Source organism: Mesocricetus auratus, unplaced genomic scaffold (assembly GCF_017639785.1).
Source record: "Mesocricetus auratus isolate SY011 unplaced genomic scaffold, BCM_Maur_2.0 Super-Scaffold_4256, whole genome shotgun sequence".
Lineage (NCBI taxonomy): Eukaryota > Metazoa > Chordata > Mammalia > Rodentia > Cricetidae > Mesocricetus > Mesocricetus auratus.
The window spans coordinates 72,737,214-72,764,649 of NW_024429182.1; the positions used below are offsets into that span (position 1 = coordinate 72,737,214).

At 48.3% G+C, this 27,436-nt stretch overlaps 1 protein-coding gene and 2 long non-coding RNA genes across 25 annotated transcripts; 1 reads left to right on the plus strand and 2 right to left on the minus strand.

Annotated features, from left to right (window-relative positions):
- LOC121143220 lies at window positions 1-16,429 on the minus strand. The gene is made up of 2 exons (XR_005880407.1): window positions 16,228-16,429; window positions 1-1,387 (listed from the first exon to the last, which is right to left on the minus strand). It is a non-coding gene; the product is annotated as an uncharacterized LOC121143220 (long non-coding RNA).
- Window positions 7,885-15,335, minus strand: LOC121143217. Its single transcript, XR_005880406.1, has 3 exons — window positions 14,949-15,335; window positions 13,662-13,728; window positions 7,885-8,076 (listed from the first exon to the last, which is right to left on the minus strand). It is a non-coding gene; the product is annotated as an uncharacterized LOC121143217 (long non-coding RNA).
- Window positions 15,421-26,978, plus strand: Atxn2l (ataxin 2 like). 23 transcript variants are annotated; one of them, XM_021229025.2, is made up of 24 exons: window positions 15,423-15,929; window positions 17,372-17,408; window positions 17,511-17,567; window positions 17,646-17,717; window positions 17,930-18,080; window positions 18,591-18,715; window positions 19,888-19,979; window positions 20,759-20,959; window positions 21,588-21,763; window positions 21,898-22,008; window positions 22,445-22,654; window positions 22,732-22,803; window positions 22,968-23,038; window positions 23,202-23,497; window positions 23,582-23,651; window positions 23,994-24,137; window positions 24,238-24,310; window positions 24,404-24,594; window positions 24,842-24,971; window positions 25,059-25,180; window positions 25,332-25,544; window positions 25,691-25,934; window positions 26,084-26,243; window positions 26,478-26,978. In XM_021229025.2, the coding sequence occupies exons 1-23, from the start codon at window positions 15,643-15,645 to the stop codon at window positions 26,236-26,238; spliced, it is 3,300 nt and encodes a 1,099-aa protein (XP_021084684.1). In that variant the 5' UTR covers window positions 15,423-15,642; the 3' UTR covers window positions 26,239-26,243; window positions 26,478-26,978. The 23 variants fall into 23 exon arrangements, with proteins under 23 accessions (XP_040610445.1, XP_021084684.1, XP_021084691.1 ...); XM_021229032.2 differs by having other exon boundaries at window positions 26,501-26,978; XM_040754469.1 differs by having other exon boundaries at window positions 15,424-15,929; window positions 26,207-26,243.
- The last annotated feature ends 458 nt before the right edge of the window (window positions 26,979-27,436 follow it).

Consider the following 27,436-nt stretch of genomic DNA (forward strand, 5'->3'; position numbering starts at 1 on the left):
TGTGAGCCAGCCCATCACATGCTTTATTCTATAAGAGTTGCAGTAGTCACGGTGTCTCTTCACAGCCATGGAACGCTGGCTAAGACAGAGACACTTTCTTACTGCTAATGGCTCTCCCATGGCATACCACAACAAGTAGACAGATTAGTGTCCTGTATGAGAATCTAGCTGCAGCTTTGTAGCGGCTCTCCCTCTCTGGCAGATACCCACAAACGTCTAAGACATTGTGACTCCCTGCCTAGCCATGATCACTATCTGGATAGTGAGTTTACACCAAAGAAGTGCCATGTTGTGTGCCCTGCCTTCTTACCTGCATCCCACCTGGCGATCAGAGAGCCTGGCCTCAGCGCTTACTGTAAACTTACCACCAGGGAGCTATACAAGACTTCCATTTCTGTCAGGCACTCAGGAGGCAGAAGCAGGCAGATCTCTGTGAGTTCGAGACCAGCCTGGTCTACAAGAGCAAGATACAGGACAGCTTCTAAAGCCACAGAGAAACCCTATCTCAAACCCCTCCAACCCCACCCACCCCAAAAAAGACTTCCATTTCTCCACACAGGCTCTCTGCCTCTGGTGATGAGGCCTGGACTCTCTGCAGAGCCTGTACCATGTTGTTACCCACACGGCATGGTTTCAATGACTCTTCCAGCAAATTCCTTAGTCCTAGGTTATCTGTTTTGGTGACTTTGTTCACACCCACTCCTCACATTACGTTGTGGTGACTCGGATACGACACTACTGAAAAGGGTTACACTTTGGGGCTTCCCCCTCCTTCTCCTAACACATATACATATGAGCAACATAGCCTTTGTCCTGTCTGATGAGTCTTTCACGTTACCAGGACACCTGCCAGTCTCCCGAACACGTAAAATCTCAGCACTAGGTCGCATGACTCGGTTCAGGACCAGCCCAGACCACACACTATTGGAGGACACACAGCGTTATCTTTGGCCTTGCGGCTCGAGGACCCTCGTCCCTCTTGCTCTTCACTTGCACCTCGTGGTTCCAGGACAGCCTCCAAAGCTATGGAGAAACCCCGTCTCGTTTTGTCCCGGCATACAGCGTAGGGCCAGTCTCGGTGGTCTTCGGCACACGCGTTGCCCATAGCAAGGACCTTCCGTCCACCTCCACTCCCGGCAGCCTTGAGTTCCAGCATCTCCGGTCGCATTGTCCTCCTCTGTCAGCAGCTTGCTCAGCCTGCACCAGCTTCCTGGGTTGGACTCTCTACTGTGCCTCTCCGGCACAACTAGCATCGTGGCTCTCCGGGTGCTCCCTGGCACCGTGGCTCCTGCCGGCGCGCCCGCTCCTCTGAATGCTCCACTTCGGTGGGGCGCCAAAGCCCCTCTCCCGGTGCCGGCTGCTTTCATCCAAGCCCCGTAATTCATGCCTAGGATTTAAAGCAGATTCATGCTGTTAGCACATGAATAACTTATGCACCCTGGCCAACAGTTGTCACATGGTATGTAGTCAGTCTAGTCTTCTTGTATTTTCTTTTAACTTTGTTTTTAAAGGCTAGTTTAAGGGACTGGAGAGATGACTCAACTGAATTAGAGCACTAACTGCTTTTGCAGAGGACCTGGGTTCTGTTCTCAGTTCTGTAACTCCAGTTCTAGAGTATCTGACACCCTTTTCTGACCTCTCCGGGACCCAGGCATACACACCGTGTAGAGACATACATGCAGGCAAAACACTCATACACATAAAATCTTTTTTAAAAGTTAATTTTAGCAGGGCGGTGGTGGCACAGGCCTTTAATCCCAGCACTCGGGAGGCAGAGGCAGGCAGATCTCTGTGAGTTCGAGGCCAACCTGGTCTACAAAGCTGCACAGAGAAACCCAGTCTCCAAAAAAAATCTTTAAGTGCCCTCAAATGTACAGAAGTAAAACCACAGCATTAGGCTGTTGTCTATTCCTGAAGACATGTGGTGGTGAGTACCAACCATAAACTAGACAGGACTTCGAGTCAACCCTGAGACAAACCTCCAGGCAAGTCTGTGAGGCACTGTCTATGTTGGGTTCATAGAAGTGGGGTCCTGGATTGGATAAAAATAGAGACACTAAGGATCTAGAGAGATGGCTCTGTAGTTAAAGAGCATTGGCTTCTTGTCCAAAGGACCAGGTTTGATTCCCATGTCCCACATGGTGGCTCACAGCTGAAAAACCATACCAATACAAAGTACTCCTTTCTGTGACGGGAGATGTCATTCTGAGATCTGTCCTTTGTTGTTGTTGAATAAAGCACTGTTGGCCAATAGGGAAGCAAGATAGGTGGGACTAGGAGTCGAGGAGGACTCTGGGAAGGAGAAACACAGGGAGATATCATGTAGCCACCATAGGAATAAAAGGTCCGGACCTTTCTCCGGTAAGAGAAATACTTAGATTAACAATTATGGAGTAAATACTTAAGCCACAGACAGCCAGTAAGAAATCAAGCAAACGGCCAACAGCTTCATAATTAATATATAATCCTGTGTGTTCATTTGGGACTGATGCTGCTCTGGAACCAGGCTGGCGGGAAGGCTTTACCCAACACACAGTCACATATGACACCAGTTCCAGGGAATTTATGACCTCTTCTGGCCTCCTTGGGAAGGTACACATATGGTACACAGATGTATATTCAGGCAAAACACCCATACACATAAAATAGAATAAAAATACTTTCTTAAAGAAGAAAGCAATACCAAGTGTAGTGACAAATGCATTTAATCACAGCACTTGAGAGGCAGAGGCAGATGAATCTCTGCATTTGAGGCCAGTCTACTCTGGAGTGAGTTCCAGAAGAGCCAGGGTTACACAGATAAACCCTGTCTTGAAAAGGAGAAAGAGAAGCAGCTGGTGGCACCCACCTTTAGTCCCTGTACTCAAGCGGCAGAGGTGCAGGCCTTTAATCACAGCACTAGCTGGGGCAGGGGCGCAGGCAGATCCCTGAGTCTGAGGCCAACCTGGTCTACAGTGTGAGTTCTAGGACAGCCACGGATACACAAAGAAATCCTGTCTCAAAAAAACAAAACTAATAATAATGAGGTGGAGGAGGAGGAGGATGATAGAAAAGAAAGTAAAAAAGTTGTCGGAGGCTGGAGAGATGACTTAGTGATTGAGAACATTTGCTGCTTTTGTAGAGGACTTGAGTTTGGTTCCAGGACCACATCATACAGCTCGGCTCACAACTTCCTGTAACTCACACATTCAAATGAAAATAGCCTCTACACTCACTTTTCAGTAAACTTCACATTCTTCATCTGAAATCTAGTAAGAACTGTCTTTAGTGTCTACATTTCCATCAGCAGTCTATTGTGGAATGTTATTTTAACCGTGTTACATTTGTTTATGCTGTGGAATATTTAACTGTGTAAAGGTGTGTTTCGTTTGTTTATGCTGCATTTGTTTAACTATGTAAAGATGTGTTATATTTGTGCTGCATTTGTTTAATTATGTAAAGATGTGTTGCATTTGTTTCGTCTTGCCTGCCTAAGGCACATGGTCTAATAAAAAACTGAATGATCAATAGCTAGGAAGGGGATAGGTGGGGCTGGTAGGCAGAGAATAAGTAGGAGAAACCTTGGCTCTAGAGAAAAGGAGAGAAGAAAATGAGGGAGAAAGAGAAGGACACATCCAGGGCCAGTCACACTTATCACAAATAAACCTACATCTATGTACCAGTTTTCTGTATTAGTCGCTTTTCCTGTTCCTGCCACCAAATATCAGATAAAGCTACCTAAAGGAGAAAAGATTTGTCTTGTGGCTTGGAAGGATACCCAGTCCATCATGACCAGGAAGGCATGGATGCAGGCAGTTCCATGGTGGCAGGAGGATATGCAAGTGGTTATACCAAGTCAGGATGCAGACTCAGGGCAGGAAGTAGGGCTGCGTTATAAAACGTCAAGGATGCTGGGTGTGGTTGTGCATGCTTTTTTTAACTGAAGCACCCCAGAGGCCAAGGTGGCAGATCTGAGTTTTAGGCCAGCCTGGTCTATGAGTTGCAGGCCAGTTAGGGCTACGCAGTAAGCCATCTCAAAATAAATAACTAGCTGGGCGTTGGTGGCGCACGCCTTTAATCCCAGCACCCGGGAAGCAGAGGCAGGCGGATCTCTGTGAGTTCGAGGCCAGCCTGGTCTACAGAGCGAGTTCCAGGACAGCCTCCAAAGCCACAGAGAAACCCTGTCTCGAAAAAACCAAAAATAAATAAATAAATATATAAATAAAACCTCAAGGCCTGCCTCCACTTCCTTCAGCTAGGCCCTACCTTTGTTCCACAAACTCCCATAACAGTACCACCAGGCCAGTGAGATGGCTCAGTATGTAAAGACACTTACTGTGCAAGCCTGATGGGAGTCTGATCCTCAGAACCTCTAGAAGTGGAACTAAGTGGCTCCACAGGGCTGTACACACACACACACACACACACACACACACACACACACACACACACACACGTGTGTGTGTGTGTGTGTGTGTGTGTGTGTGTGTGTGAATTTAAATGTTTTCAATGGCCTAAAAGGGCATGGTGGTGCATGCCTTTAATCTCAGCATTCAGAAGGCAGAGGCAGACAGATCTTTGTGAGTTCAAGCCCAGCACTGTCTACATAGCGGGTGTCCAGGCTAACCAAGGCTACAAAGCAAGACCACGTCTCAAAAACAAACAAACAAACTGGGAAAGCCAGGACCAAGGGTGGAACCGGGGCCCCCTTCTACTCCCAGCCTACGTATTTGCTTCTCATTTTGTCAACTTTGCACCCTGCTCCTTTGTCAGTGTCAGCCCCCATGGGAGAAATTCTCCCTCCAGGTGATAGGATGTGGCTCCACAGTATTGGAAGGTGAGACATTTGGAACTGAATGAACTGCAGAGAAAAGAGTTACTTTATTGGCTGGAATCACTGACATTTGAATAGAATGAAGTTGGGTTGCTGCTATGTGATTGGGGTAGGCAGAAGTTTCTGTCCAGCAAGTTGCTCTCAAGTAGCCACACAGAGGTTTAATATTAATTATAAGTGCTCGGCCAACAGCTCAGGCTTATTACTAGCTAACTCTTACATTTAAATTAACCATATTTCTTACATTTGCTTTGCTATGTGACTTGGTACCTTTTCAGTGTGGTGTGCCCATCTTGCCTCTCTTTGTATCTGCTTGAGACTCCTGATTCCACCCTTCTTCCCAGCATTTTCCGTTTTACTCTTCCCCTAACCTTATCCTGTCCAGATATTAGCCAGTCAGCCTCTTTATTAAACCAATCACAGTGACATATAGTCACACAATGTAAAGGAATACTCCACAGATTAAAGGTGGTATCTGACCCTGGTGTTAGTGGCACACATCTTTAATCCCAGCACTCCGGAGGCAGAGGCAGGCGGATCTCTGTGAGTTCGAGATCAGCCTGGTCTACAAGAGCTAGTTCCAGGACAGCCTCCAAAGCCACAGAGAAACCCTGTCTCAAAAAAACCAAAAAAAAAAAAAAAAAAAAAAAAGAATAGTGACTAGGACACAAATTAAATACAAAGTATGAAAAACCTATCTGGGCATCGTGGTACACATCTTTAACCCCAACACTCTGGGAGGTATAGGCAGGTGGATCTTGGAATTCAAGGTCAGTATGGTCTACATAGTGAGTTCAAGGACAGCCAGAGCAACACAATGAGACCGTGTCTCATTTTTTAAAATGTGTGTGTACTTTTACAATATATATATATATATTGTTTTGCAGTATATATATGTACTTTTGCGGTGTATATATACTTTTTCAGTGTATATATACTTTTGCATTATATGTAATTTATTGCAATGTATATATACTTTTGCAGTATATATATGTATACTTTTTCATTTTTGTTTTTGTTTTTGTTTGGTTTTTCGAGACTGGGTTTCTCTGTGGCTTTGGAGACTGTCCTGGAACTAGCTCTTGTAGACCAGACTGGGCTCAAACTCACAGAGATCCGCCTGCCCCTGCCTCCCGAGTGCTGGGATTAAAGGCGTGTGCCACCACCGCCCGGCTTACATATTTATACTTTTGCAGTGTATATATATGTTGCATTTTATATATATAAATACTCTTGCAGTATATATACTTTTGCAGTGTATATACAGCTTTGCAATTTACATATGTTTTTGCAATATATATATATACTTTTGTAGTATATGTATAATGTGAAAGTTTGACATGATTACTTAACACATTTATGTTTATTTCTATATTCAAATTATTGTCTTCTTTTCTGTCACTTTTGTTTTGCTAGTTACTGGAAGTCAGTTTTACAAAGTAGTGTTGAGGTGTAGTCAGACTTTCTTTGGACTGCCAGCTCCCAGTGACATGGAGACTTTTTAAATATGAAAGCTTGGCCTTAGCTTAGGCTTGTTCCCAACTAGCTCTTAAAACTGAAATTAACCTGTTATATCAATCTACATTCTGCCCCATGGCTCATTACCGTTACTCAGCACTGTGCATCTATTTCATGTCTTGTCAGACTACCCCAGTCAGGTATGGGATACCTGGGATGAGGGTCCTCGAAGACTAGGTGGGTAAGGATTCAGCGGTGACAAACAGAAACAAACAGAGGCAGTTTGAATCTGAGTGTATTTTGCAGTTCTCAAACAAGGCTTTTTTATAGAGATATTTTCTCAGGGGATGTTGTTGTTAAGCAAACCCAAACATATGACATTTTTGTTACTTGGCACAGTAATGCAGAAATCCAAAACAGAATTATCCAGGGTTAATCAAAGCATAGAATCGTCCTTGGTTAACATAGAATCATCCAAGTCTAACCACATGTTTCTTAAGTCAAATTAATATATTTTTATGAAGTTATTGTTTAACATCTCTTAACCTAATTCTTGTGAGTTTTTGAAATATTGAGCTATTTTAACCATTTTAAGTCTTTCTTATTAAAAGCTTTCTTTACCAGACACTTAAGTCCACTCTCGATGAACTTTTATTGTTGGGAAAGTTTTTACTTTTTGTACTTATGTGAATGACGTGAAAGATTTGGAAAGAGCTGTTTTTTTCTGGAAATGAGGTCATGGCTAGTGACCCCATCTCACGAGATATTTGCTTTCTTTCTTTTTTCTCTTTCCTTTCTTTCTTTCTTTCTTTCTTTCTTTCTTTCTTTCTTTCTTTCTTTCTTTCTTTTTTTCCAGACAGGGTTTCTCTGTATTATTTTGGAGGCTGTCCTGCAACTCTCTTTGAAGACCAGGCTGGCCTCAAACTCACAGAGATCCGCCTGTCTCTGCCTCCTGAGTGCTGGGATTAAAGGTGTGTGCCACCAAGTCTCAATTTTAAAAGAAGCAGGTTATAAACTCAAATGCTCAAGGGGAACAGGCAGGTGGCAAATGGAGAGTGAGTGTCCTGTTTATTTCTTTATCTTTTTTTTTTGAGACAGGGTTTCTCTGTATTGTTTTGGAGGCTGCCCTGGAACTCGCTCTGTAGATCAGGCTTGGTCTCCAACTCACAGAGATCCACCAGCCTCTGCCTCCCGAGTGCTGGGATTAAAGGCGTGCGCCACCACTGCCCAGCGTGAAACCCCCTTCTTTTGAAGTTATTGCCTCAGTCTGTGGAATTTGTCACACAGAATCTAATGGGTTTGATGTGACAATGTCTACCCAGCAAATCCCCACTTCTTTGATTCCTTCCCAGAGTTCCTGTTGGCCATTCAGCTCTTTATTAAGCCAATTAGAAGGTGCCTTGGCAGAGACAGGTCTTCACAGTGTACAAAAAGACTATTCCACAACACTTAGGTAGCTGGATATTGAGCACTAGGACTGACCTTTGGGAATAAGATTCCTCCTTTAGGGAAAGAGTAAAAACATTTGCATGAAGGACAACTTTATCTTCTTAGGTGGGATCACTTGGCAATGATGGAAAATGTCAATTGTCTCAATTAATCAATACAACTAATGTATTTAAACCTTTATTGCCTCAGAGACTTAACCTGACTTGGGGGATGAGTAAAGGAAGAAATGGGAGTGTACAGAAAGCTGGGCTCAGGTGGTCTGGGTTCTCTGATGGAGAAACTGCAACACTCCAGGGTTCTTAGTTTGTATATTACAAACATGTTCTGTAAGGGAGCAGTCTTCAGGCTGTACATATCTGTTGGAGAAGAGAGTTACAGTGTACATTTTCTGTCCATACTATCAATATCTACACATAGACCAGAGGAAGGCTCTACCATTTCTCTCCTGGGAAAGGCTCTGAGGTCATTGACATAGGCATGTCTGTATCAGTATCAGCAGCACACATTTATTCAGGACTCCCTGTACTTCCTGCAGCTCATTGGATATATTAGTTAACATTGGTGAACAAACAAATGAATAACTTTCAACATTATATCACTGTTCAAACTAACAACTAGTTCTGAAACAGAAAGGTTAAAAGATAAAGAACTGGCCGGCGTTAGTGGCGCATGCCGCACGCCTTTAATTCCAGCAGGTGGATATCTGTGAATTCAAAGCAAGTCTGGTCTACAAGAGCTAGTTCCAGGACAGGCTCCAAAGTCACAGAGAAACCCTGCCTCGAAAAACCAAAAAAAAAAAAAAAAAAAAAAAAAAAAAAGATAAAGAACTGGGAAGATGGCTCAATGGTAAGGGTCCTTGCTGTGCAAGCAGGAGGACCTGAGTTTGAACCCCTGGAGCCCATGTGGAAGCTGGATATGGTATCGAGAGTCTGTAAGCCCAGTGCTCCTCCAGGGACATGGGAGAAGAGACAGAAGAATCCTCTGGAAGCTCACAGGTCAGTATCCTGTGTGCATGGTGGCAAACGAGACAGCCTGTCTCAAGCATGGTGGAAGACGAAGGCCGAAGCCAAGCACTCTCTGATCTCCACGCGTGTGCTGTGTTCCTTTACTTATGCACACACTCGAAAAAACTGAACTGCTAGAAAGTGGGAAAGAAATGAGAGAAAATGAAATAAAGACCACTGTAAGCTGGGCACAGAAAGACTGAATGCTCACACTGTGGAGAAGTTTCAAATCAGAACTGATGGCAGAGTTCTCAGTGTTGTGATTTTAAAACTCGGCACCAGAGAAAGAATGCCATGTGACAGAGCTCACACGAAGGGTTTTTATTAGGAGAAAGGGGAATGGGAAAAGGGGGAGACGAGAGAGAGAGAGAGAGAGAGAGAGAGAGAGAGAGAGAGAGAGGGAGGGAGGGAGGGAGGGAGGGAGGGAGGGAGGGAGGGAGGGAGGGAGGGAGGGAGGGAGGGAGGGAGGAGAGAGAGAGAGAGAGAGAGAGAGAGAGAGAGAGAGAGAGAGAGAGAGAGAGAGAGAGGAGGCGGGGCAGGCAGGACCCTTTTAAAAAGGAACATAGTGAACATGACACTTTTCCCTCCCACACTCAGAAGACAGGAGACTGGCAATGGACACAAAGTGCTCAGAGGGACAAGGTACCAGGGGACTGCCATCCTGGACACCCTGGTTTGTTTGTTGTTTTGTTTTTTGAGACAGGGTTTCTCTGTGTAGCTTTGGAGCCTATCCTGGCACTTGCTGTGTAGACCACACTGGCCTTGAACCCACAGAGATCCACCTGCCTCTGCCTCCTGAGTGCTGGGAGTAAAAATGTGCACCACCACCACCCAGCCCATCCTGGACACTCTAATGAGCACCCACTGCTGCAGACTTCTGTTGGGAGCGCCTCAGGTACCTTGATCTTTGGAGCCAAACCTGTACTTTCTAAAGTCTAAGATTTACATAATTGGCCTATAGCCCTAACAAAGGAGCCTTCTGGGGGTACTCAGAAGAGGAACCACAAAGGTGGAACATAGAAACACCATGACCCAGAAGGCTTGTCCAAACTCAGCCAACCCTAACCATCACCTAGACAACGGCCATTAGCCCACCCATTCCTCTCCCTCCTGAACTTTTTACCTTGCCAATATCCCGATCTATGTGCTGAGACAATACCCTGCTACGTGCGCACCTGGTGCACAAAGCAACCCCTCACCCCCTCCCATTTTCCTGCTCTACCAAGTATATTGACAGCCCTGAGAAAAATAAAAATTGCCACTTGATCAGATACTTGTCTTGTGGTCCTTCTTTCATGTCTCTTGTCCCCATCCCTGGTCCTTATGTCTCTTGCTCTAGGTTGACGTCCTGCGGGTTGGGACAGACTTCTACTTTTTTTTTTTTTTTTTTTGGTTTTTACGAGACAGGTTTCTCTATTGTTTTGGAGGCTGTCGGTCCAGCCCGGCCTAGAACTCACAGAGATCCGCCTGCCTCTGCCTCCCGAGTGCTGGGATTAAAGGTATGTGCCACCACCTCCTGGCACTTACTTTTTTTTTTTTTTTTAAGAAATTAGGAGCCGGGCGTTGGTGGCACACGCCTTTAATCCCAGCCCTCGGGAGGCAGAGGCAGGCGGATCTCTGTGAGTTCGAGGCCAGCCTGGTCTACAGAGCAAGTTCCAGGACAGCCTCCAAAACAATACAGAGAAACCCTGTCTCAAAAAACCAAAAAAAAAAAAAAAAAAAAAAAAAAAAAAAGAAATTAGGAGCTGGGCATTGGTGGCACACAGCACTCGGGAGGCAGAGGCAGTCTGATCTCTGTGAGTTGGAAGCCATCCTGGTCTACATACTGAGCTCTAGGACAGGTTCCAAAGCAATACAGAGAAACCCTGTCTTGGAAAAAGAAAAACAGAAATTATGCCAGGTATAGTGGCACACACCTTTAATCCTAGCTCCTAGCAATGGGGAGATAGAGGCAGGCAGATCTTTGAGTTCAAGGCCAGCCTTGTCTATAGAGTGAGTTCCAGGACAGCCAGAGCTATGTAGTAAGACCCTGTCTCAAAAAAAAAGAAAAAAATAAGTTTTATTTTTACTTATTTACTCTATGGATATGGTTTTTGCCTACATGCTTGCCTGTACCATGTGCACACATCCGTGCCTTCAAAGGCCATAAGGGGCATCAGATCCCCTGGAACTGGAGTCTCAAATGGTTATGAACTGTCATGTGGGTACTAGGACCTGAACCAGGTCTTCTGGAAGAGCAGAGTCATCTCTCGTTGAATTTTGTATATCTAAATTACTACATTTTATTTTTTATTTTTTGGTTTTTCGAGACAGGGTTTCTCTGTGGCTTTGGAAGCTGTCCTGGAACTCACTTTGTAGACCAGGCTGGCCTCGAACTCACAGAGATCTGCCTGCCTCTGCCTCCCGAATGCTGGGATTACAGGCGTGCGCCACCAACGCCCGGCCTATTACTACATTTTAGTGTGTGTGTGTGTGTGTGTGTGTGTGTGTGTGTGTGTGCACGTGCACATGCCTGCTGGCACAAATGCCATGGTGCTCACTCAGAGATTAGAGAACAACTTGCTGGAGTTGACTCCACCTGGGGATTGGCTGGCTTGTGGGTGACACCAGAGAAGGTACAGACTGCTCATGCTCCTACAGGAGTTTTTTTTGGCAAAAGAGTCTCATTTTTTCGGTTCACTCTTGAGCCTCCCCTTCTAAATCTGTGGTGTCCTACCCCCAAGCTATAGTTGCACTCCTCTTTAAAGCGCAAAAGATTGCCTTTCAAAACTTTGGTAAGGAGCCAGATCAGGTTATTACACCTTTGTCCTGTCAACTAACAGAATGGCTGCAAAATAATAATCATGACTGGGCCATTTTTCTCTCTGCTACCCAGAGTTATTTTGATAATAATTACCCATCCAACAATTTGGTTTCCTTTTTAAAGGAATGCATCATTTGATTTTCCCAAAAATTGTAGTCTCTCAGCCTATTTCTATGGGGCAAGTGGTTTTCAGATGGTTCCTCTAAAGGCACAGCTGTAGTCGTGTCTTATCCCATTAAGACATCCAGAATTCCTGCAACTTCTGCCCAAATGGTCGAACTTTCAGCCCTGGCCTTGGCTCTACAACTCTTCCCCATGGAAGCATTAAACGTCTATACCAACAGTCAATATGTTGCTCATATTATCCAACCCTTGGAGACTGCTGCCTATGTCGTTCCTATCTCTAGGATACAAGAAAGTTTATTACAGGTACAAGGTCTGCTATGGCAATGGAGCGAACCTATATTTGTGGGACATCCTAGGGCCCACACCCCTTTGCCAGGGCCCCTCAGCGAAGGAAATTGCATGGCTGACAGGTATGCTCAAATTGGTGTGGTTTTACAAGGGCTCACTAAAGCACAATCCCTACATAAGCGCTTTCATCTCAGGGCAGGGTCTTTATGCTTTCATACTGGGATTACCAAAGAAAAGGCTCTTCAGATAGTTAAGGATTGCCCTCTTTGTGTAGAATTTCTTCCTGTGCCTCACAAGGTTAATCCTTGAGGACTTTTGCCAACCCACATTTGGCAAATAGATGTAACGCATGTGCCATCCTTTGGTAAATTACAATTTGTCCATGTATCTGTAGATGCTTTTTCCCACCTGATATTCGCCTCTGCCCACTCTGGTGAAGAAGTAAAAGATGTTAAGAGCCACTGTTTACAGGCTTTTGCTTACATGGGGGTCCCAAAACAAATTAAGACCAATAATGGTCCTGCCTATGTCAGCAGCAGTTTCAATCACTTTTGTCTAGATTTTGATATTTCCCCCCAAACTGGAATACCTTACAATCCCTGAGGGCAGGCTATTGTGGAACGTGCTCATTGTACTCAAAGCCTATTTAGCTGTCTCAAAAAACAAACAAAACAAACAAACAAACAAAAAAAAGAGTTCAGGGCTGGCCTGGGTCACACAGTGAGCTCCTTCCACAAGTACAGAAAAGGGAGGGAGCCTAGAATAACAAGTTACATTAAGAAGCCTGTGCTTCTTTTGTCACTTTGCCCCATGGGTTGCAACTATGGAGACTGAGCTTGGGTGTCTACTGGGAGAGGAACAAGAGTCAGAACCTTCTTTTGGGAAGGAGGTGGAGACGAACTAAGGAAGGGAGCTTATATCTACCAAGCTGATGGCAAAGATCAAATCAGGCTACTACTACGTTTTTCCAGGGAAGGCTGAGACAGCTCTTGGTACCAGTGCAAAGATGCTTAAGAACAGTATAAGGTTGTAGAGTCTACTCTGCCTGATGAAAGACAGCAACAGAATCTGGGGCTCATGCAATCTAGGAGGCGCCCTCTGTAGGTTACAGACATGTGTTATTTGACATACAAAACCTCCAAGTTGGGAAATTTCTAGTTATTTTGTTTACTCTTCTTTTTTCTTTTGTAGCTTTGGAGGCTGTCCTGCAACTCACTCTATAGACCAGGCTGGGCTCAAACTCACAAAGATCCACCTGCCTTTGCTGCCTCCTGGGGTTAAATGCATGTGCCACCACTGCCTGGCTTGTTTTTAGACAGGGTCTCACTATGTATCCCTGGTTGGCTTGGAACTCTCAGAGATCTGCCTCCTGAGTATCAGGTTAAAAGCACATAATCTCGTCACTTGGGAGACACAGGCAGGCAGATCTCTGAGAGTCTTGAAAAAAAGATTAGAGAGAGATGGCTCAGCTGTTGAGAGTGCTTGATGCTCTTGTATAGGAAACAGGTTTGTTCCTAGCACCTACATGGTAGCTCCCAACGGCTTATAACCACAGTCCCAGAGGATCTGACACTTTCTCCTGAAAGCACCACACATGTATGCAGTACACATGTACACATGCTGAGAAAATACTCATAAAAGATCAGCTGGGGCTACAGGGTGAAACTAGCAACAACCAAAAATGGCACCACCAGACATTTACTGCCCTTGATTCACCCACCTGGAGATTCAGTAATCCCAGCAATCAAGCAGAGTGGCAAACTCAGCTAAACCTCTTCTCACATGCCCTGCAGGGAGAGCAACAGAGCAGAGCAAAGGTCCCGGGCGGTGAGTGGTCCAGCCTTTTTTTTTTTTTTTTTTTTTTTTTTTTGGTTTTTCGAGACAGGGTTTCTCTGTATTGTTTTGGAGGCTGTCCTGGAACTCACTCGGTAGATCAGGAACTCACAGAGATCCGCCTGCCTCTGCCTCCCTAGAGCTGGGATTAAAGGCGTGCGCCACCAACGCCCGGCAGGATTTTATTTTTTAACAAGTTCTCATCTAGGTCATGTAGGGAAAAGGGACCACACCCTAAACAGAGCCAAAGAAGCACACTTTGGCCCTGAAACCAGAGCCAAATCTGAGCCTAACCATGTGCAGAAAAACTAACCAATCCTTGAGCAGGAGCTCTAGCCAATCTGAGCTCAGCATTAGGATCTGACCAATCACCACCCTGGAAGCCCTATATAAAACCCTGTGGCTGTTCTCGCACCAGGCTGTCCTCTGCCACTCTAGCAGAGGTTAGCCACTCTCCTGGATTCTTCCCTCCCAATAAGCCTCTTTGATGAGCTTTTGGTGAGGATCTTTTAAGGCAGCAGAGGAGCAGAGGGGACCTTAGGCAGAGCACTTCTGCCAGGGAGACCTTCCCTTGGCAGAACAGAGTTGTTACACTTCGCTCTCCACTCTCCAGGAGCAGAGCTAAACTGTAGCAACTTCCCCCGAGAAACCTCCTGCCTACCAAAACTGCTACACTGGGCAAACATCCCCAGCTGGAAGACCCTCTCCTGCCAGAGCAGAGCGGATACACTGGGGAAGCCTTTCCCTGAGGCAAGGCTGTAAGCAGCTAAGCTTACTGAAACCTGTGGTCCTTGGCTCCCGAGCTCCAGGATACCTTTCCACCTCATCTGTGTAATCCAGGCTGATTTCAAACGTCTGATCCTCCTGCCTTGCCTTCCTCATGCTGGGATTAAACCTGTGAGCTACCACTGCTGCCCTAATTTTGAATGAAAGCTTCTTTCACAGGCAAGCACTGTACCACGGTTTTTTGACAGTGTCTTGCTAGGTAACCTAGGCTGGTCTGATGAAGTCTGGCCTTCCTTCGGCCTGTATTGCTACTATTCAGGGGTTCCATATCCCGGAAAGAACAATTACTGAAATCTAATTTTGCATTGGGCACTTTAGTCAGAACGCAAATGCGCTCAAGCAAATCATTTTAATGCTCATCAATACTTTTTAAAGAAATCCCACCTACCTAAAGTCACCTGTACTAGATATTTCCTGTCCTAGGGATTTTTTTTGGCATTTGAGACTCCGCCCACCGGGCCCCAAGTGGCGGAAGAACCTCACGCTACGAAGTGACACCTCACACCACCGCGGAGACTTTCCGACGTTACGCTGGTGGCGTGGGAGGGGCGGGCGGACCGGCGCTTCCCTTTCGCCGCTTTGGCCCCGCCCACGCTCGTTGTGAAGCAACCGCTGCCGCCAGCCTTAAAGGTGGTTCGGGACCTAGAGACCTAGAGGTGCGCTGAGCGCCTGCGCGGCTTCTTCTGCGCTGCAAGGGCTTGGCCCGCCAGATCCACAGGCTCGAGCCTCCTCTCCTTTCCGGAACCAGCCGCCTGCCGGCGCTCCCCCGCGCCCCTCCCCCGCCGGCGCTTCCGCCCGCGCTCCTCCCTCTCTCCTCCCCCCAGCGACGCGCACGCGCTCCAGGCCGGCTCGCGCCCTCTCGCTTTCCACCGGCCCGCGAGATCCCCCCTCCCCTTCCGCCTCGCGGCGCTTCCTCGCGCCGCGGTCTTCTCGATCCACCCCTGACATCGCGGGGCTCCCCCCGCCCGCCAACGGCGGGTCCCCTGCTTCGCGATCTCTCTCGCTTCCCGCGCTCTCCAGAGGGGGCCCAGCCCCGGGCCCTCTTTCCCTCCCCTCTTATTTCTCTTCCGGACGCTGCCATCATGTTGAAGCCTCAGCCGCCACAACAGACCTCCCAGCCCCAGCAGCCGCCCCCCACGCAACAGGCCGTGGCCCGTAGGCCTCCCGGCGGGACCAGTCCTCCTAACGGCGGCCTCCCGGGGCCGCTGCCCGCCACCACGGCTCCCGCGGGACCTCCTGCGGCCGTCTCTCCCTGCCTGGGGCCTGCAGCCGCTGCCGGGAGCGGGCTTCGCCGCGGAGCCGAAAGCATCTTGGCGGCGCCACCGCAGCATCAAGAGCGGCCGGGGGCAGTGGCAATCGGCAGCGTCAGGTGAGGACGGGACTTCCTGGCGGGGGAGAGCCCGGCGGAGGCGCGCCCGCTTTCGGCGCCGTTGAGGGGCACTTGGGGCCCCGAGCCCCATGAAGGTGGGGGTAGACCCTCATGCCAACAGGTCGGAGAGAACCGTCTCCGGGCGGTCTCCAGGAGCCTAGGGGCGGTGCTCGGCTGTCTGGGCCTACTCGCCGCTTGGGGTCTGGGCCCTGAGGGGAGGCGGGGCGCGTCCCGCCAGCTCCGTCGGAAAAGGGTGTTGGGGGGGTTGAGGAGGCGATGGGGTCCCCAGCTCCATTACCACGAAGGATCTCGCGGTCCCCGGTTCCAGCCAATGGGGAGTAAGCTGCAAGAAGGGGTCCCCGGCTGTAGCCAATAGAGGGGGGGCGCGCGGCCCACAGTTTGACCAATGGGGAGGGAGGGACTTGGGAGCGGACTGCTCCCTCCTCTGCCCGGTGTAGCCAGTAGGAAGGGAACCGGGTGGGCGGGGGCGCGGAAGCAGCGGCTACTGGGAAGACTGCAGGCTGGGAAGCTGCTGCGCGCGCGCGCCCTTCTCGTACGTGCGCGCGGATGCTGTCTTATGACCCGGGCATTGGCTTGCCTTGATAACACGTAAAGCTGAGGCAGGGGAGGGAGGGCTTGCATGGAGGGTTTAGGGGTGCCTGGTATTGGTGAGTGAGGAGTGGGTGCTCGCATTTTTCGGTGTGTCAACGCGATGGAGAGTGGGGCTAGACGCAGGCGCAGTGACTTCTGTTCGGGAGGGGGTGGGAGAGGGCTGTGGGAGAGGGTGCTTTAGTGCGCAGGCGCAGACCGGGCGAGGCATCCCGGTGGATGGCTTTTGCGGCTGCGCGGTCCCCCAGCCCCGCCAACGGCCCCCTCCTAGCCCTCCTCAACCGCCAGTTACATCAGCCGTCGAATAGCACTGTAACCTGGCGATTGAGTATCCCTTCAGAGTGGGTAACAGACTGAATGAGTGATGAGGGCGAAAGGGTGGGGTTTGGAGAGTATACCCATTCTGGGATTGGTAATCTAAAGATTCTGAAAATGCTTTTTTTTTTTCCTTTCCTTTGAGCTAAGCGGTGCTGCATATGGGATGCCCGTGCTTTCACCTTCTCAACTGTATTGGGCTGTTGGTTTTTTTTTTAATATTATGGCAGTGGTTTACTGGAAGCATGAAGTGCTGGCCCCTTGGAGAAAGTCAGAAGGTTGCATTGCATTGGCCGTTCAGAGCGTTTGACAGCCATTGTTTAATGAATTTTTGTTGTTTTTTTTTTTTAATCTGGCATTTGGAGAAAATGTTTTGGCAGTTAATGCCTACTTTCTTTTTTAATGTGAGAGCTTGAAAATTTTTTGCTAGTTAATCAGTTGGTAGCCTAAATCAGCAGTTGGACATAGTACCTTATTCTAAGGTTCACTGTAAAACTGGTCTATTTCTTCTCTTACAGGGGACAGAGCACCGGGAAGGGACCCCCACAGTCACCTGTGAGTGTTTTGTTTTCCTCATGTAGAGACATTCTAATTAAAATAAATGGGCCGGTCTGGGAAGAAGCACAGTATTACCTTTGTGTTCCCTTTATGTGACAGGTGTTTGAAGGTGTCTACAATAATTCCAGGATGTTGCATTTCCTGACTGCTGTGGTGGTAAGTGAGAGCATTAAGAGTGTTTGAGGAGCATGCCCTTTCAGTTTCCTGCAGTGACTTAATTTTCTCTCCTCCTAGGGTTCTACTTGTGATGTAAAGGTGAAAAATGGCACCACTTACGAGGGCATTTTTAAGACTCTGAGCTCAAAGGTAAGTGCACTCAAATTAGCTTATTTCTGAAGCTGAGTAGCAGAATGAAATTGAGGATATGTGTTGGTTGACACCAGACAGTTTTGAAGCGTATGCTAAGATGGCTGGCCAGTGTCAAAGGCAGCGTAGCGTGAGAATTTGGTGTTGAAAGATGAGACAGTTACTTTTCCCTCTCTTATACTGACCCTGGGTGTCGGGATTGGGTTTTGTAGTTTGAACTGGCAGTAGACGCAGTGCACCGCAAAGCATCGGAGCCGGCAGGTGGGCCCCGGCGGGAAGACATTGTGGACACCATGGTGTTTAAACCAAGCGACGTTCTTCTGGTCCATTTCCGAAATGTTGACTTCAATTACGCTACTAAAGGTATTGTGCTAGGCTGTTGTGTCAAGCCCACGGAGTAGAAACAAGTCCACGGTTGAACATGCTGCCTTCATTGTCTTCTAGCACCTCTCTGGGTAGAGGTGATTGAGTGTTCCTTCTTGAAACTCTAAATGTCTACTAGTAGAGTCCAGTGAATGATGACTGGTGTTGTCGTTATTCCTGTTTCTCTTGTTTAATTATCAACTTTTGCTCTTGAATTATTAGATCTCTGGTTTGGGTGTGTTTTGTATTTTTGTGGTAGGGTCTTTCTATGTAGCCCTCGCTGGCCTCCTTGAACTATTACACATCACATTGTCTCTGCCCCCTGAGTGCTGGAGTACTGGCATTTGACACCTCATCTAGGTAGATCTGTGTTTTAATAGTCCTGCCTGTTGCCAACACAAACACAAAATCTAAATGTGGTGTTATGTAAAACTACACTGAGTCAGGAAGTGACGGTGAGAAGTGAGATGGCGCATCCCCTGATTTTTGCTTTTCACCTCTGCCACACAGATAAGTTCACTGACTCAGCCATCGCCATGAACTCTAAGGTGAACGGAGAACACAAAGAGAAGGTTCTCCAGCGCTGGGAGGGCGGTGACAGCAACAGTGATGACTACGATCTGGAATCTGATATGGTATGTTCTCCTTTCCTAAGAAGAGGACAGGCTCAATGTGGGTTCATCTATTCCTTTTTAAATATTTTTTCCTTTTATGTTGGTGTTTTGCCTACATGTATGTCTGGGTGAGGATGTGCTGGAACTGGACAGCTAAGGGCCTCTGGATGCTGGGAATTGAACCTGGGTCCTCTAGAAGAGTAGTCAGTGCTAGTAATAGCAGAACCATCTCTTCACCCCCAAAAGTGTGTTCTTGATGTAGATAAAGGTTCATTGTTTTTTGTGGGGGTTCATCTTGTTTTGAAGTCTGTTCTTGGTTCTTGGAAAGGAAGATGGGAAAAGGGTCAGTTTTTTTTTTGTTTTGTTTTGTTTTTTGTTTTTGTTTGTTTTACCAGACAGGGTTTCTCTGTATTGTTTTGGAGGCTGTCGGTCCAGCCCAGCCTCAAACTCACAGAGATCCACCTGCCTCTGCCTCCCGAGTGCTGGGATTAAAGGCGTGTGCCACCACCACCCGGCAAGGGTCAGTTTTCTTATCCTCAGCATTGACAACTTCATGGCATTGATTTTTCATTGTTGTAAAAGTTATAGCCAGGTAGTGGAATGATGCATAAGGTGACTGCTGTGTGGCTACATATTTATTCACAAAAACAACTACTTGAGTAAGGTTTTAAATGAGGCTGGCAAGGTGGCTCAGCGGGTAAAGGTGTTTGCCACTAAGGCAAGTGGTAAAAAGGAACAGATCCTGCAGGTTGTCCTCACACTTCTATATGCCTGCTTTGCAAGTTTCTTTATTCATAGAGAGCCATGACAGCAATTCCGATTCCAGAGTTTAGAGTATAAAAGCAAGAGGACCAAGCACTCCTTAGCCCCTTGCAATTGGGTCATAGGAGACCTTTTCTCAAAAACAAATTTTGTTGGACTGGAGAGATAGCTCAGTGGATAAACTATTGGGTGTTCTTCCAGAGGACCCATGTTCAATTCCCAGCACCCACATGGTGACTCACACCCATCTGTACCTCCAGTTCCAGGGGCTCTGACTCTAAACACAGGCAAAACGTAAACCTTTTAAAAAATAAAATTTTGTTAATGAATGCATGTTGGTTCATTCAATTTGTACAGGAGTTTTTTTTTTTTTTTTAATTTGGTAGACAGAAATGGCATGTCAGTTTTTAAACGTTCTTCCTGTTCTCTAGTCCAATGGATGGGATCCCAACGAGATGTTCAAATTTAATGAGGAGAACTATGGAGTGAAGACCACTTATGACAGCAGTCTATCTTCTTACACGTAAGGTTTTTTTTTTTTGTTTTTTTTAACGAGACAGGGTTTCTCTGTATTGTTTTGGAGGCTGTTGGTCCAACCTGGCCTCGAACTCACAGAGATCCGCCTGCCTCTGCCTCCCAAGTGCTGGGATTAAAGGCGTGCGCCACCACCGCCCAGCCCCACGTAAGTGTTTTGAAACTTGGAGGGTGGTGGTGTTGGGTGGGTGGGGTTCGGGACTTCCTGTTCAGTAAGACAGACCTCTGAATAAAAGTTTTTATATGGTATGAATTTTCCAGGGTTTATAAGTAGTCCTCTATCATGGTTTGCTTGCTGAACTGTTTCTCTTAATCTAGGAATGTAACTCAGTTGTAAAGTATGTGCTATACAAGCATAAAGACCTGAGTTCTGTCCCCAGCAGCCCTTTAAAAAAGCCAGTGTGGTGGTAAATCTTGTAATCCTACTGCTCGGAATAATGGAATGGGGCAGGGGGCTTGCTTGTTGGCCAGCCAGCCTGCCTAACCTAATGTGAGCCCCCAAAGTATCAGGATTCAGAATGTATCATGGTGCTTTGCATAGGACTTGGTAGCTGCCTTTTGAGTATCTATACGCTGGCTGAATTGTGACTTAAGTTCACTAGTGGAGCAAGGCCCTGCTGCATTCTGCCCTCAGCACTACAAGAAGAAAAAAAAACCTAAAGTAATAGATTGAATGCATGAACTTGAACTGGTCATAGAGTTACAGAAGAGTTGTCTTTTCATTGTTTTCTTGCACTGGGACAATGATCTTTTTGGGTATATTTTCAGGGTTCCCTTAGAAAAGGACAACTCAGAAGAGTTTCGGCAGCGGGAGCTACGTGCAGCTCAGTTGGCTCGAGAGATTGAGTCAAGTCCCCAGTACCGCCTCCGGATTGCTATGGAAAACGATGATGGGCGAACAGAGGAGGAGAAGCACAGTGCAGTTCAGCGGCAGGTGTCTGGGCGGGAGAGCCCCAGCTTGGTGTCCAGGTAACTATGGGGGTGACCAGGAGAGCTTTTGTACGTCGTTAGTAAACTTCACCACCTTACTAAGTATAAGTTAGTGGTTCCTAGTTTTGAGGTTTATACTGAAGCCTAGAAAATTGGTAATTTGCATGCAGCAAGAGTTGACGAGTTTTAAAAGTGATTTTGGGCCACGAGATAGTGGGTGCACACTTTTAATCCCAGCACTTGGGAGGCAGAAGCCGGTGATCTCAGTGAGTTTGTGGCCAGCCTGGTCTACAGAATGAGTACTAGCATAGCCAGGGCTACCCATAGAAACCCTGTTTTGAAAAACACAACCAAAAAAAAAAAAAAACTGGGGGTGAGGCGATATGTAGGTTTTTTTTTTTTTTGTTAATGTATTTGTGTGTATTCTGCAACAAAAATGAAATAAAAGGTCTTCCTTGGCCTTTCTGATATGTGAAGTGTGGTAAAATTGTGAAGCTTTTGGACTGGGTCTGGGTCGAGAAATGTCATAAATTCATAGCTACACTGGACTGTAACAGATCCAGTGTGACAGTGAAAGCTATGGTCAGGTGTGGGATTATTTTAGAAAGTTCCATGCTGTTAAAGTGGATGGGGTTGGGGGCCTCCTCTTACTTGAGTCTTTCCCCAGGGAGGGGAAGTATATCCCTCTGCCTCAACGAGTTCGGGAAGGTCCCCGGGGAGGAGTTCGATGCAGCGGCTCTCGAGGAGGGCGGCCTGGTCTTAGCTCTTTGCCACCTCGTGGCCCTCATCATCTTGACAACAGCAGCCCTGGCCCTGGAGCTGAGGCACGTGGTATCAATGGAGGTAGGTTATGATGTGGTGGAAGAAATGGAAAGAAGGTGGGAAGGGTGATTAATAAAATGTTAAGGTTGGCAGGATGGTGCGTCAGTGTTCATGTAATGAACAGCTGTTTCTTTTCTTTACATTAAAATACACAGGCCCTTCCCGCATGTCCCCCAAGGCACAGCGGCCTCTGAGAGGTGCCAAGACTTTATCTTCGCCCAACAATAGGCCTTCTGGAGAAGCTTCTGTTCCTCCAACACCTGCAGGTAGAGAGCTTCAGTGGGGATGGCTGCAGGCATGGGTAGAGGTTTGTGTGCACTGGGGTTATAGAGGTAATGAATTGAGTAGTTGAAATGCTGAGGGGCAATTAGTAGGTGCTTGGTGTGGGGGAGAGTCTTCGATTTAATCTTTTTAGGAAGGAACTTGGTTTTCCTCAGTTCTAACCTGTCACTCAATGGGTTGGTTGTAGCTCGTTAGGTGTTTTGTTGAGACTTCAGTTTTGTTGATGACATTTAGAGCAGGAGAAGCTGCAGCATTTCCAGTCTTTTGTGATACCTGATGAGACCATTGTCCTGCTTTTATGTTATTCACTTGCTCTGGGCTTGCACAGAAAATTGTGGCCCTGAGTGTAAAAGCTTGTAAACTTCTTTGGGTTTTCCCCCTATATGTGTTACTTCCTGGCCAGCAGTAACCATTGTATAGCTTTCCCTTTTCTTCCAGTGGGCCGGATGTACCCTCCACGGTCTCCTAAATCTGCTGCCCCCGCCCCAGTCTCAGCTTCCTGTCCTGAGCCGCCCATTGGTTCAGCAGTAGTGTCCTCTGCCTCTATCCCTGCGACATCATCAGTTGTGGATCCTGGAGCAGGCTCTATTTCCCCAGCATCTCCCAAAATCTCCCTGGCCCCCACAGATGGTAAGAACTGGATAGATGCTTGAGAGCTGTGTGGTGTAACTGGAGTGAAGGATCTTAAGGCATCTCTCTTTCCTCAGTAAAAGAACTCCCGACCAAGGAGCCTGGTAGGACTTTGGAGGCCCAAGAGCTGGCCCGAATAGCTGGGAAAGGTGAGGGTGATTTTACTGTGTGGTCCCATTTACTTAGGGTAGTGTTTGCCTTTGAAAATTTGTTGGGATTCAAAAGCAGTGCCCATCTCAGTTTCTCGTCCTGGGCTACTAACCCTTTGTAATCTTTCAGGAAAAAAAGTATATACTTGATTGTTTTCTCATAGTTCCTGGCCTTCAGAATGAGCAAAAACGATTTCAGTTGGAAGAACTGAGGAAGTTTGGAGCCCAATTTAAGGTGAGTAAAGCTTACAGAGGAGCTAGGATATACGCAGGGTATGGGTATGTGGATGCAAAGGCCAAATGGATGGGAAAAGATGAGATCCAGCAAGAATGAATAGAGGAGGCAAAACCTGGGGTCAGGAGTGGACAGTATAGTCATTGATTATTTCTCCTTCCAGCTTCAGCCTAGTAGTTCCCCTGAGACCGGCCTGGATCCTTTTCCTTCCCGGATCTTAAAAGAAGAGGCCAAAGGAAAGGAGAAGGAGGTGGATGGCCTATTGACTTCAGATCCCATGGGATCCCCAGTCTCCTCAAAGACAGAATCCATATTGGATAAGGAAGACAAAGCACCCCTGGCAGCAGTAGGGGCCACTGAGGGGCCAGAGCAGCTCCCACCATCTTGCCCCAGCCAAACTGGCAGTCCCCCAGTGGGCCTCATCAAGGGGGATGACAAAGAGGATGGCCCTGTTCCTGAGTAAGTGTTGGTGAGTGGTGAGGACCTTTGCTCATCAGCTGGTAAGGGGCATGGCTCAAGTGCTGGCTTTCTTTTCTCTGACAGACAAGTAAAGAAGTCGACTTTGAACCCCAATGCCAAGGAATTCAATCCAACAAAGCCTCTGCTGTCTGTGGTGAGCTGGGACTGTTATATGTAGACTTGGGTTTCCTTGAGGGGACAGTAGAGCTGCATAGGAGAGCAGCACATCACTGTCAGGATGGCTGTCTTGACAGTAGCAATTAGACTGGTTTTGGAAAACATTGGCATCTCCAGGGTCAATTGATGAGGGCTGCTGATTGATTCTCACAGGTTGCTTTGGTTCTTACTATTTGGCATATCTAGAATCTGTGTGAGGAGTCTGTGAGGAAAAGTATAGGATATATTTGGTACACCACCTTCCATAGATGCTAGCTGTTAATATTAAAAGGTTGGAATGGCATTACAGAAAAAAAAAGTGCTCTCTCCTCTTTTACAGAACAAATCTACCAGTACTCCAACTTCACCAGGGCCCCGTACTCACTCAACACCTTCCATACCGGTGCTGACAGGCCAGAGTGGGCTCTACAGTCCCCAGTACATCTCATATATACCTCAGATTCACATGGGACCAGCTGTGCAGGTAGGCGAGCGACTAGGTGAGCCTAGGAAAGTACTGAGTCCAGCTCAGTCTTGTTCCATCGTTGATGAGCAACCTGTTGAGCCCCAGTTCTTATCCTTAGGCGCCTCAGATGTATCCATATCCCGTATCCAATTCGGTGCCTGGGCAGCAGGGCAAGTACCGGGGTGCAAAAGGTGAGCAGGGTTGTTGGGAAGGAAGGTTGGGACTGCCTGGTGGCTCCTGGCACGTGAAGCTTGACCTTTGCACTGTTTACCCTCCACCTGCAGGCTCACTTCCCCCGCAGCGCTCAGACCAACACCAGCCAGCCTCAGCCCCTCCAATGATGCAGGCTGCTGCTGCTGCTGCTGGCCCACCCCTGGTAGCTGCCACACCTTATTCTTCCTACATCCCCTACAACCCACAGCAGTTCCCAGGCCAGCCTGCCATGATGCAGCCCATGGCACACTACCCTTCACAGGTATATAGAGTCCACCTCTGAGATCCAACCTCTGAGGGAGCAGGGTTGTTCTGAGTGGTGGCCAGCTGTGGGTTTTGGCAGTGTCCAGACTGTAACAAGGCATTGAACCTTTGCTTGTAGTTTTTCCTCTGAATTAAGGTGGTTAGGACCTTTTGAAGTAAGATGACTGTTGAGGGCTATGCACATAGAACCTGACAGGACATTCCTATCCACGCACTTCTGCTTACAGCTTCGTTTCTTTTACCAGCCGGTGTTTGCCCCTATGCTTCAAAGTAACCCACGAATGTTGACATCGGGAAGCCACCCCCAGGCCATTGTGTCATCCTCCACTCCTCAGTACCCCTCTGCAGAGCAGCCTACCCCCCAAGCCCTCTATGGTGAGTTGTGGGGCTCACTCCTTCACTGGGCTGTGTGCCTCTCCATTTGGTGTGCTCAGTACGAGGTCTCCTTCCTTCCTGCTGCAGCCACAGTTCACCAGTCCTATCCACACCATGCTACACAGCTCCATGGCCACCAGCCGCAGCCAGCCACCACACCTACTGGGAGTCAGCCACAATCCCAGCATGCGGCCCCTAGTCCTGTTCAGGTACCTGTAATGTGGGAAGAGGGGGTCTGAGTGGTTGGACGAGGAATGGGTGGCTGGAAGAGGACTGGGTAGAGTTGGGTCATTCCTGAGCAGGTGGTTTTCCTGCCTAGCAGAATAATGGTGGCACTCACATTTCAATCTATTCTGGCAGCACCAGGCGGGGCAGGCCCCACACCTGGGCAGTGGACAGCCACAGCAGAATCTGTACCATCCAGGGGCCCTAACAGGCACGCCGCCTTCTCTACCACCGGGACCTTCTGCCCAGTCCCCTCAGAGCAGCTTTCCCCAGCCAGCTGCTGTGTATGCCATCCATCCCCACCAGCAGCTGCCCCACGGCTTCACCAACATGGCCCATGTCACCCAGGTAGGAGCCCTGTTCCTCTATCTTTGTCAGAGGGTGCACTGTAAGGGCAGTCCCGTTTTAGTGCTTGTAGCGCTTTGCTATGCTACTTTGATAAGGATCTAAAAGTGTCTTGTCCCACTGGACATTGAAGCTAATTCTCTCTACAGGCTCATGTTCAAACAGGAGTCACAGCAGCCCCGCCCCCACACCCTGGGGCACCTCACCCGCCCCAGGTGATGCTGCTGCATCCCCCCCAGGGCCATGGGGGGCCTCCCCAAGGCGCGGTGCCCCCGAGTGGGGTGCCTGCACTCTCAGCTTCCACACCCTCACCCTACCCCTACATCGGACACCCCCAAGGTGAGCAGCCTGGCCAGGCGCCTGGATTTCCAGGAGGAGCCGATGACAGGATTCGTGAGTTCTCGTTAGCTGGGGGCATTTGGCATGGAAGAGCTGAGGGGCTGCAGGTGGGGCAGGATGCACGGGTTCTGGGTGGGGATTGAGGGGTCTTGGAGGCAGGGCTGTCCCAGAGGGCGCCTGCCGACCCACACCTGTCTGTGAAGTATGTAGGGTGGGCAGAAGCCACAGTCGCCGCCGCCAGGGGCTTGCTCCTGGCTCTGTCCTTTGCTTCCCTCCGTCCTCGCTCAGTTGTGATCCAGCAGCCCCCCTCCCCACTGCCTCCCCAGCTCTCAGTGACCCCGACTGTCTCCTGACTTAGCCGAGGTAAGGTCAGCGCAGCAGACAGGGCCAGACTGGGGCGTGGGGGGCTGAGCTGGGCAACTGAGTAAGGGCTCTCTGGCCTACTGGGAAACAGCGATTGACCTGTGCTTCTGAAGCCCCCTGAGACTCCTGGAGGAGGCCGCTCCTCCCCACACCCCACACCCCCTGGACGCATTGACAGAGGGACAGCTGCTCGGGTTCTAATGCTCCTGCTCTCTCTCTTTCCCCTCCAACCAGTTCAATCTCATCCCTCCCAGCAGCTCCCCTTCCACCCCCCGGGGAACTGAAGATTGTCCTGGCCGCGACCTGAGACCTCCATGAGTGGAGGGAAGAGTGATCTATGTCTCTTCCCCCCAGCAGCTCGGACCAGTCCTAGCCCCGCCCCCACCCCTTTCCCTTGGGGAGCTGGGGAATTCCTGCCAAGCACCTTGAATGGGAGGGGTCCTTGAAGTGGGCAGGGCTGGGGTCCAGCAGGGGTGGGGGAGGTTCCTGCTCTGCCCTTGCTGGGTCCCACCCAGTCTTGTCCTCCCATCCTCTCATCTGTCCCCCCTTCCCCCCGCTGGAGACGGAAGATCTTTTATTTTCTATTATTTATAACCTCAGACTTGGGCCCCCTGTTCTTCCCCATTAACTTGAGTGTCCTGTGTGAAAGACCGACAGACAGATGCCTCAAGGACTTTTACTTTTTATTACATAAAAAATTTTAAAAAAAATAAAAAAAATAAAATTTTAAACTAACTTAACCTGTGTGTAGTTTTGCTTTTTAAAGCAAATCAGGCGTTGGTGGCACACGCCTTTAATCCCAGCACTTGGAAGGCAGAGGCAGGCAGATCTCTGAGTTCGAGGCCAGCCTGGTCTACAATAGCTAGTTCCAGGACAGCCTCCAAAGCCACAGAGAAACCATGTCTCGGAAAAAAAAAAAAGGCAATTCAGTCACCTGTACTAGAATTTGTTCACCTGTATGTATCTGCCATGTAGATGCTAGGAACCAAACCCAGGTCCTCTGTAGGCTGTCTTAGAATTCTGCTCTGTAGACCAGGCTGGCCTCAAACGAGATCTCCCTGCCCCTGCCTCCCAAGCGCTATGACTAAAGGCCTGCACCACCACACCCAGCGCTGGAGATGGGGAGAGAGCTTAGTGGTAGAGAACATTGGTGAGGGGGGCAGGAAAAGCCCCCAGAACCTACAGGTACATAT

Bases quoted from the DNA above. Each gene is read 5' to 3' on its own strand.
- Atxn2l (XM_021229022.2), top strand. From the start codon at position 15,643: ATGTTGAAGCCTCAGCCGCCACAACAGACCTCCCAGCCCCAGCAGCCG. The intron at 18,716-19,887 runs GTATGTTCTCCT...CCTGTTCTCTAG, and splicing joins ACGATCTGGAATCTGATATG to TCCAATGGATGGGATCCCAA. The intron at 19,980-20,758 runs GTAAGGTTTTTT...GTATATTTTCAG, and splicing joins AGCAGTCTATCTTCTTACAC to GGTTCCCTTAGAAAAGGACA.